General features: G+C 44.5%; 1 protein-coding gene across 2 annotated transcripts; it reads right to left on the bottom strand.

Moving 5' to 3' along the window:
• Positions 1 to 400: 400 nt before the first annotated feature.
• On the bottom strand, positions 401 to 3,341 carry LOC122037427 (probable auxin efflux carrier component 1b). Of its 2 annotated transcripts, none has more exons than XM_042596910.1 (6): positions 1,895 to 3,341; positions 1,371 to 1,662; positions 1,209 to 1,294; positions 983 to 1,140; positions 832 to 908; positions 401 to 749 (listed from the first exon to the last, which is right to left on the bottom strand). In XM_042596910.1, the coding sequence occupies exons 1-6, from the start codon at positions 3,006 to 3,008 to the stop codon at positions 683 to 685; spliced, it is 1,794 nt and encodes a 597-aa protein (XP_042452844.1). In that variant the 5' UTR covers positions 3,009 to 3,341; the 3' UTR covers positions 401 to 682. The 2 variants fall into 2 exon arrangements, with proteins under 2 accessions (XP_042452844.1, XP_042452837.1); XM_042596903.1 differs by having other exon boundaries at positions 1,371 to 1,665; positions 1,895 to 3,337.
• Between the last annotated feature and the right edge of the window lie 7,446 nt (positions 3,342 to 10,787).

The following is a 10,787-nucleotide window of genomic DNA, read 5'->3' as shown; positions in this document are numbered from 1 at the left end:
TTTAAAATAATTGACACATTATCTGTCCTAAAATAAAATGAAAGATTATCAAGTCGAAGGAAGGGTTGAAAGTCGTCTAACTATTATAAAAATAATAATTATAACATGATCCGGAAGTGATGGTGTTTAAAAAAATTAGCTATCCTAGGATCATTTTTAAATGTTAGTTTCTGGCACAACTAGAATTTATAATGCCGAGGCTACCTTAAGAGCCTCTTAAAAGGAAATTTGCATGGAAGGATGAGCATATAAAGAAAGATTCTCCAAGTATTAGGCATAGGTACATTGTCAATATTCTCAGGATGTAGTGTATTCTCCAAGTACATGTGCATATTATTTATATATGATTTTGTTAGCTCAACTATTACCCACTTGTGCGTTGTCTTTAACATTTTTGCTCAACTTGCAGGCATTCCTGAAATTTGCTTAGCCATGGATGGTTGCTGGTCAGCAATTGTACAAATTGAGTTTAGATCGACATGGAGCTGCCTACATAACTTTCTTCAAATGCATAGTCCCCTTACACTGAAACAAAAGAAATATAAAGACTCGAAGACTACTGTGTGTCAGTATCTTAAACCTAGTTAAGTTCTACATGGTAGTCTATCTGTCATTATACTACAACAAACATCTAAACATCTTCCTAACTGAGATGTTCGCATCGCATTGGAACTTTTCAGCTTCAAAGCCCCAGTAAAATGTAGTAAACTAAAGTAATGGGGAGAGCAATCAGCATCCCAAATATAACCCTGCATGAATTTAACAGATTTTAAACCCCCCACAAAAAAAAAAAAGACTATCGCGCAAAAACAGAGAAACTGAAGCACATACCCCGTGCTTAAAATATCAGGATGCACATTATACTCCTTTGCAAACACAAATGGCACAATCCCTTGGGGAAGAGCTGCCTGCAGCAAAGAACAGTTATTGTTAGCTGCTACGTTCTTCTTTGAGTACGGCGACTATGTTTAGTTTACAAAACCTGTACGATCGCAACGTGTAACAGGACTCCTCGCAACCCGACTACAATAGAAGCTGCAGCCATGACAGCAGGGCCGGTGATGAATCTGACAGCCATGGCGAATGCAGCTAGAGAATTGCCACAAGCTATAATTCTCGGCTGTAATGCCATAAACAAACCTGTAACGAGAACTTGGGTAAATTATTAGACAGCATATGGAGGAAACATGAAGCAAAGATTTACTCACCGAGACTGAACATGGCCATCCCAAGCCCTGCATCAGAAAGTATCGAGATCGACTTTGCAACGATAGCAGGCATTTCAATTTCCCACCTGAAGGAAAAGGAATGGTTAGTTGCTGTTTGCATTGCACGACACTGACGCTTAATTTGAATAACAAACGTTGTACCTGAAGGAGACAAGAGACCAGATGAGCCCAAGAAGGCTCGAGTAGGTGTTGGGGTTTCGGATTAGTTTTCGCCAGACCATGATCAGTATAAGTCTGGTCATCACACTCGCAGGCGGCATCAAGGCCTTTGAGACTTCATCGACCACCGTTTTCGAGTGGAGCTCTGTTGAATTAGAACCTGCATTTGTGAGGTTCTGCCCGACCTTCTTGATGGGATCAATTCCCTGCCCAATGGGTTTGTTGCTGAAACTGAAGTCATCTCGTCGACACAGATCATAGGCTTCACGATTGGCTTCTAAGATCACAAAATTTTGGTGAGCAAGAAGCAGATGATTGCAGGTACGTTGAGTTTGAAGAACAAGTGCAAAATTCATGCAGCAAATTGTAGATATGAACACTTAAATTGTACCCGTAATGGGCAAACAATTCTCCATGAAAGAAGAAAACCTAAGAAATTTAAAATTTATAATTCATTCCAATAAGAAAAAGAGTAGGAGGAGATAAAGGATTAAAAAAAATCTCACCTTTCTGGCGGTGATCATCTTGCAGAGCAACGCCATGCTCATTCCGGAACTCTGCCCCGCCGAACACATGCATCCCTCCTTCTGAGACAGGTGACGCGCTCGAACTCCATACGAACATATGCAAATCCTTACCTCCTTCTACACCATTCGCCTTCTTCACCGGCGAGAACATTCCTGTCGCGGGTGGAGTCGGGTACGCCATGGCAGCGCCGTTGGTCCTGGTCCCTGTCTCCGCGTCGAATGTCACGCCGCCGAAGTTGGAGTGCCGCGGGCTCAAGCTGCTCGCCGTTCCGCCGTTGCTGTTCCTGACCATCGAGTAGAAGTCGGCGTGGTTGAAGCTGGAGCCCCTCGGCGTCGGGTTGCGAGACGACTGCAGCGAGTAAATCTCCGCGTTGGAGAGGTTGGAAGGGCGCGGAGTGATGGAGATGCCGCCGGAGTTGAGTCCGCCGAAGGAGCGCCGCGAGCAGGCCTCGGAGCGCGAGCTAGTCGACTTGCGCACCGTCACGTGGAGCTTCCCGTCGTCACCGAGCTCCGCCTGGGTCTGCAGCTGCTCTTTCCCGTCGAGGGAGATGATGTCGGAGTCGACGTGGAAGGAGATGATGGAGCCGGCCGTGTCCGGGAACTGCTCCATGATGAGGAGCTTGGCGCCCCTGTACTCGAAGAGGAAGAGCATGAGGGTGTACCAGATGATGCACTGAAGAACGACGATCTGGACCATGAGACTGCCGGAATCTGGTCCGTACATTCCCTTGAGGAGGGGAATGCCCATCACCAGCGTGTTGGGGAGCGTGGCGAGGGAGAAGAGGGTGATGGCCCACTCGAGACAGCCGCGGACGCTCAACTTCGCCCATGCCGCCAGCACGGCCAGCACGATCAGCTTCTGCAGCGTGTCTGCCGCGATGAAGCGGTAGTTCATGGCGTAGGGGTTGTTGGTCGAGATGAAGTGGAAGGAGAGCAGCGGCACGGCGAAGAGTGCCACGAAGCGGTTGATCCCCGAGCACTGGTCGGGGGTAAAGATCCGCCACCACTTCACCGAACCGTACGCCAGGATCATCGCCACGTAAAGCGGCACCACCGCCGTCAGCACGTGGTAAAGGTCCACCGCCGATATCATCTCCTCCTCCTCCTCTGTTCTTCTGAAATCAGAATCGAATGGGGATTGCTCGCGAACCAGTCTAGATGAACTTCAAGAAGCTATATCTTTCCGCAAGCACTGGGCAAGCTATTGTTGCTGTCTACTTTTTTCGTAGAAAAGTGAAGCCGTGGATGAAATGATGACCAGAGCCCCATGCAGAAGCAAAAGAAGCTAGCTTTCTGCAACAATGCCAATGGTGTTCGTTCGACGGAATGATGGGGCGTGCTCGATGCGGATGTTCAGCTCACAGGAAAGCTAAAGACCTCTCAGCGAGGACCGAAATATAGAAAAGCAAATGGAGGAAGGGAGGCGTAGGGAGGGAAGTAGGTGTTACGGCGAGGAGCAGAGAGACAGAAGCGAGCGCGTACTTATTGCTGCTGAGCCTGGCTATCATCATGAACCATGTTTATGATGGCATTCAATGGCAGACAAGAAAAAATATATAAAAAGAACATGTTCTGATGGAGGAAGGCATTGGGAGTAGAGTCGACGGACAAGAACTGCAACAGCTGCCGCAGCTGAGACTTGAGGCTTGAGCCTTGAGGGGATAGGAAGTAGCCAAGGGATTCTTCTTCCTTAAATTCGCACTCTTCGACTACGTACGTAAATGCTTTCTTCGGCCCTCTGCATATTTTGTGGTTACCCAGGCCCGCGACGTTCAAACACCAATTAGTGCTAGAACCAATTTGCTGTGTATTAATGCTTTTAAGTTAGAGGAGGAGAAAATTAATATGACACTTTTCATGAATCATCTGAGATATCAGAAATTTTGTATTTGATTTATGATTCGGTTTGCAAACTGAGTAGACGAGTGAGTGGTGAGGTAGCAGGCATGTTAATGAAGGAAAAGCTTTGAGCCGGGACCTACGGACTTGGAGCAGGAGCTACGGATCTACGTACATGACAATCAGAGCTAACAAAAATATAGAGTTAGAATTAGGAAGGAGTCCCTGACACAGACACTCCGGTATTCAAGTTAAAATGATAGTTGAGCAAAAATAGAGAGAAAATAAATAGTAGAACAGTAATATGGATGTGTGTTCGTGCGCGCCTACTTGATCAATAGAAAGGCTTTTTTTTATACTATCTCTCATAATCTTTGTAATAATAAGTCGTCAGAGAATGTCAGGTATCAAAATATATCGAGTAGTAGAGGACGTACAACCACCTTCTCCTAGACAGAGGAAGGTTCTGTTTCGTGTATATATAAGAGTAGGGAAATATTCCCTGGCGAGCTAGTTAGTATTATTCTTTGACAAGTGGTTGTGATTCCCTGACAAGATTGTCTTCTAGAGGGAATCCGACCGGTTATAGTGCTAATCGAGTTTATGCTGGAAGTCATGCTCATAAGAAGTGAGGAACTGAGCCCCAGAGATCTGACTAGCTTTAGTGTCGGTCGAGCATATGTTGAGAATCATGCTCATGAAAAGTGGGGAACTAAGCTCTAGAAGTCCGACCAGCTGTAGTGTTGGTTGAGTTTATGTTGTGAGTCATGCCAATGAGCAGAAGGGGAACTAAGCCCTGAAGGTTAGACCGGATCTAGTGTCGGTCGAGTTTATATTATGAGTCGTGCACATGAGAAATGGGGAGCTGAGCCTCAAAGATCCAAGCAGCTCTAGGGTTGATCAGGTTTATGTTGGGAGTCATGCCCATAAGAAATGAGGAATTGAGTCTCGAAGATCAACTGACTCTAGAGCCAGTCGGGCTTTTATTGGAAGTCATGCCCATGAGAAGTAGGGAACTGAGCCCCGAAGATCCAACTTGATTTAGGGTGGGTCGGGCTTATGTTTAGAGTCATGCCCATAAGAAGTAAGAAACTGAGCTCTACAAATCCGACCAGATATAGGTATGGTCTAGTTTATGTTGGAAGTCATACCGATGAGAAGTGGAAAACTGAGCCTTGGAGATCCGACTGACTCTAGGGTCAGCCGGGTTAATATTGGGAGTCGTGCCCATGAGGAGTGGGGAGCCAAGCCATGGAGCTCCGACCGGCTCTAGATCCAACCAGCTATAGTGTCAGTCGATCTTACGTTGAGAGTCATGCCCATGAGAAGTGGGGAACTGATCTCCGTATGTCCGACCAGCTATATGGCCGGTCGAGTTTATGTTGGGAGTCATTCCCATGAGAAGTGGAGAACTGAGCTCTGGAGATACTACCAGATCTAGGGTCGGTCAGGTTTATGTTGGGAGTTATGCCCATAAGAAGTGGGGAACTAAGCCCCGGAGATTTGACCAGTTATAGGGTCGATCGATTTATGTTGAGAATCATGCCCATGAGGAGTGAAGAGATGAGCTTCAAAGGTCCGACTGACTTTAGATCCGACCGTCTCTAGTGCCAGTTGGGCTTATGTTAAGAGTCATACCCATGAAAAGTGAGAAATTGAGCCTCGAAGGTCCGACCAACTATAGAACTGGTCGAGTTTTTGTTGGGAGTCATGCCCATGAGAAGTGGAGAACTGAACTTCAGGGATTCGACCAACTCTAGGGCCAGTAGGGTTTATGTTGAGAGTCTTGCCTATAAGAAGTGGAAAACTGAGCCTCGTTGAAAGTGGTTCATTCGGATACATACACCTTAACTTTGATTGCCACATCATCTTGACTATGAACCCTACATTACCTTTGGGGTTACTCACAGCACGCTGTATCACAGGTCTTCTCTTCAAGTTTAGTCGAAGAAAGTTCATGACTGACTGACTAGGCGCAAATTCTTCTGTTATCCAATCATCCAGTCAGCTAGCGACTCAAACCATTGCCACTCAATGTTAACATTAACATTATCTTCCTAAAAAATGTCTATCAGGTGCTTTAAATGCAAGATAAGGCGTCAATGATACACGTGAGGGTGTATCAGCGAAATAATTTGATTGTCTTGTCCATCATAAATGTTATTTTATGGGCAATTGTCACGTGTTCACCAACTCCCTTTTCATCGGTGTGACAACTGACACATGCATTTTCGTATGAATCGACAACAATTTATCTCCTCCGATCTGACAGTTACAACCATGCAATTAGGTAATTTTAATTGGATGGTTTAGGCTTTAAAGATGTCTCAGGGCTCTCGTTAAAAATCCTAAGTGTTTCAGGAGGCAATCCATTCATGCCTTGTCTTCTTCAGTTTTCCTCTTTGACAACTTCTACCGATTACATATCCTTTCTCATGATCTTCCTAGTAAGTGTTTTTTCGATCTTACTGCATCTCTCCTTCGTTTATACATGGCCCAAGAAACCCTTACCCCTTGGTGCATGTTAACTCTTTCTAATTTTGATAACTTCAACCTTGAAATAATCCATCTAATTCTAGAGATCCTCAAAAACCTATGCATTCTTATTCCTAACCCTCAAGACCGTCCTCACCATCCTCTGTTGGGCTATATCGCCTTCTTCAAAGATCAACTTTAAGCCAGTCAGCGCTTCTCTATCCCTTAATTTCTATCTGAAATAAGTCAATACTTCTGCATCCTGCTCCAACAACTTGTTCTCAACGGCTTTCGATTGATATGTGGAATGGTGATTCTATTTTGTCTGTATGATATTCGCTTAGCCCTTCGTACGTTCCACTATTTTTATTATCTTAAAAAATCAAAGCCTAAGATTTTCTTGTTTTAATCCCGTCCCAAGGCAATTTTCTTCAAGAAAATGTCTTTATATAAAAGAAATAAAAATCTCATTTCTTTTTTATCCAAGTGTCTGATTCCGTGTCTTGGCTGACAATTGGCAAGCGAAGTTTTCCCCCTCTCTAGAATTAGGAGACCATCGCCATGAATCTGAATTTGTTTCTGCTTCAGGGAAGTTGGTCAACCTGCAATTCAACATCCCTCAGTTGTTGCACGAGAGACTCCTCTACATGTTCAGATTGAGTTCAATCCCAGCGATGCTTCTCTTCTCTTTTGGTAAGAATTGGTAACTTAGTTTATATAGTATTGCTAACTAAGATCCTTTCTATTTTGTACAGCGAGGACCATGTTCAAAGCTTTGGCTTCCGAGTCCCTATGATTGGAAGAGGTTGAACTAGATCGGCGAGGCCAAGCTAGCCCTTTTGGCTGAGCGAGAAGATCAACGGGCCAGCCTCGCTAAAGAGGCTTCCAGTAGCTAAACGGATGGTACTGGTATGGTCTCGAGCATGGGAGAAAGATTGCCTCATGGCCCTCTCACAAAACTAGAGGAAGTTCCTCCCCCTAAATCTGAAACACGACTGAGGGTCAAGTATAAAAGACGGCGTTTCGACACTGCTAAGCAATCATCTTTCGAGCGGATGCCCTAGACCATCATGCCTTCCCCACGATCCACACATACTAGGGAAAGCACTCTACCCTCATATCCAGAGCGGATTCCTTCGGCTCTGCACTCCCATAGCCTAGTCCAAGGGGAAACGATGTCCCCATCGTGCAGATCTCCCATTGCCCCGACTTTTTTGGCATCATCCCCTCGTCTGACCGGCCTGCCTGAGGGGGCTTCCTTCTAGCCTAGTTTATCCTGCCAGTCGAAGAGTTGATTTCAATTCTCTACTGCCTTCAACGTGCCATTTATCAAGGGGGTGGCTTTGTCTTCGAATCCTCTACTAGCCTGTGGGCAAGTACAATTGAAAGGTTTGCTAGCATAGGCCTGAGAGGACATGGTGGCCCGAGCGGAATGTTGTACGACAGTGGGGCTGTCAGATGGGTTTGCCCAGGACCTAACTGTGATAAGCTTCATTTGACTTATCCTTTTAACTGGAATATCCTTTTAGTTGGAATACTGCTAATAATGCTTTCTTTTAGTTTTGGGTATTTGGGATGAACGTATTCCAAACCTTAGTGAGCCTGGGCGACAAACGAGGTATTGAGGGGGTAGATAGCAGAATTAGAATCTTCTTCGGCCCCAGCCAGATCCCAATTTTCGCTGCACAACAAGGGGCTCAGACAAAAGATGACCCCTGAGAGAGCTAGAATAGAAAGTATAGGAGGCTTAGGAGCTGGCTAGCACTGAGGTAGTAAAAGCATAAAAAATGGAAGCCGCCCTAAATACGAGTAAAGCCAAGCTCTAGTCGAAAATAGCATGGAGGGCTCGGATGGTGGCTGATTTGGATGAAAAAAAATACTGAAGTACAAGGCCTCTCCCACAAGTTAAAGGAGCTAGAAACTGCCCATACCTTGGAGCTGGCCACAAAAGATGCTGAGTTAGTAGCGAGAGTTCTGCTAGTATCTGATTAGTAGAAGAAAATGGTGCTCAGAAAACATAACTGGAGTCCCTGCAAGTCGAGTTGGGGCTATGAGGTCTGAGCTAACAGCCTCAAAGTCTAAGATAGCGAGGATCCAATATGAACTGGTGGAATATAAGGCTGAGCTAGTGGACTACAAAGCAGGGGAGGATGAGCGCTTTGAAGACAAGAGAGTGGCATACCTTCACTCCCATGATTTTTATTTGCAGCTTGGCCTCTATGTCAACAAGATATTCCTTTATGGGGTCGAATGAGCTACCAAACAATTTTAGGAGGCTGGTTATTTATCATCCAACCCCCCAACGTGCTTCCTGAACTAGCAAAAGCTTTTGGATGTGATCCTTGAAGACCCCACCCTAGATTTTAAATAATAGTCTTGTATTTGGAACCCAGTGTGGAAGAAACTTTCTTAGGCATGTAACTAAACTCACTAAGTTTTATTTGCTCTCATTCCATACCCTTGTTATTTTATGCTATTATTTCTCCAAGAGTTTGTAAGTACTCATGTGTCTAAGAGGAGGAATGGCCTAGTCTTTACTCCTTTGTATGGCGAGAAGCCGATGAGTAGATTGTTGAATGGATGGCAGACTTGGTTGCCAAGTGAACGCTAAATCCTATCAATCGGACAGTGCTTTTATAGAAATGCCAAGTGAGCGAAAATTTGTGAGGAATACAGAGCGAGCGACGATATGCGAGTGTTGAGCAGGCGGTAAATTGACTGGTGAAGTGACTGATAAAGTGGATGGTCGTGTCACATTAAGAACTTTGACCAACACACGCTCGATCGGATCAATGTTGCATGTTTGGTGCCTTGCCCATAAGAATTGGAGAACTAAGCCCCGGAGATCTGACTGGCTCAGAGGCTGATGCACGTAGATTATATATGTTATTTTGCACTATTTGATGCACATCCTACTTATATTTCATGTTTATGTTCTATGTGTTTTATACCTTTTTCTATCATATTTCAGCATAATTACTACTTTACGTCCAGAGATATACTCGGTGCTTGTTTTAAATTTTAGAAGCAGTTTGGAATGGAAAAGAATGCTAAAGACGCAAATAAAGATCAATGGAAGCAAGGATTGGAGTGTCAAAGTCATTTCAGAACCAAAATAGACCTGGCCATGCTTTAAACCACGGCCAAGAGAAGCTCAAGGAGTTGTCCGTGCCAAATGGCAAGGCCAAGGAACAAGAAAAGACACTGGTCATGCCAAATGGCACGACCAGGAAGTGGACTCAGCAGTTTTGATGACTATGTCGTGCCTCAGAGCACGGCCAGAAGCTTTCCATGCCATCATCCAGAGTCAAATTGGGCTTGGTCGTGCCTTGAGGCATGCCCATACACTTGAACCAACAGTTTTGAAGAGTTGACCGTGCCAATTGGCATGACTCAGAAGAAGTAAAACAGAGTTGCTCTACTTTGGCTGTGCTAAACAACACGATCTGGCCGTGTGGACAGAGACAAACTGGCTCTGGCCGTGCTAGCAGCAGTGAACAGGCCATGTCATTTGGCACGACAAAGCAATTGTTGCCGAGACAAATTAGCTCTAGTCATGCTAAATGGCACGACCAAATGCCTGAGCCTTGTTCAGGTCGTGCCTAGAGGCACGGCTACCCCGTGCTTCACCTTTATTTAAGGGGCACTCCATCTCCGAGCTTAGAAAGGAAGATCCAAGGGCGGAAGAGGACCATCTAGGTTGAATTCTCTCATTCGGGGACATCATTTGGATGATCAAAGGTCGTTCCACTGCTCCATCCTCGTCAGCATTCCAAGATCTACATCCAAGTCCTTCACTTGATGTCAAAGGATAAGTTTCTACTCTCTTTCCTTATAATTTTAGAAATTTCTATGTTTTTGAGTGCTTGGGTTGTATTTCTTCCTATTATGGAACAAATTCTTATTGTTCTAGGATGTAAGAAGTAATTGTAATGTGTGGATGATGTAAACTCTATGGAATTGCTAATTTCCTAGTTTAATGAAGCTTGTAGACACTTGTTCTGTTTGATGAAATGTTTGCATAGAGACTTTCCCTTATGATAATGAATTTGTCTATCTAGATTGCATATCTATATGCATAGATTTTATTTCTCAGTAGATACATTGCTGTGTGTCTAAATTGGGACTGTGCGTGAACCTGAATTTTTGTTGATCGGATGTATAAATTATCATCTCTTTTGAGTGTGCGTTTTGATATAGCTCGGCATGACCTTAGGATACTTGTTTAAAGTTAAGTATCTAAGGTAACTATTCTTGTATATGGAGGGTAACCTCCTAAGGGAAGATGATTCTATATATGGATAAGTCTATCACTTGATCTAATTATCTTCTCCTAATCATATGCTACGTAAGTGACCTACATAATCTAGAGACGTATACCTAGGGGAGACCTTGTGACAGGAGGTACTCTACTAAAACTCGGACTCTCTAAGTTACTTCTTCACTTAATGACATACTTGGTTACTGGCAGGGGAAGTACTCTGATACACCGTCGCGGGGTGGAATTCGATAAATATTTAGGCTATCCTGCAAACATACTGTAGGACCGTTAGATTCG

This window comes from Zingiber officinale, chromosome 1A (genome assembly GCF_018446385.1).
Source record: "Zingiber officinale cultivar Zhangliang chromosome 1A, Zo_v1.1, whole genome shotgun sequence".
Taxonomy (NCBI): Eukaryota; Viridiplantae; Streptophyta; class Magnoliopsida; order Zingiberales; family Zingiberaceae; genus Zingiber; species Zingiber officinale.
Note: the sequence above shows the minus strand (reverse complement) of the source record. Positions and strands in the feature narration are given on the sequence as shown.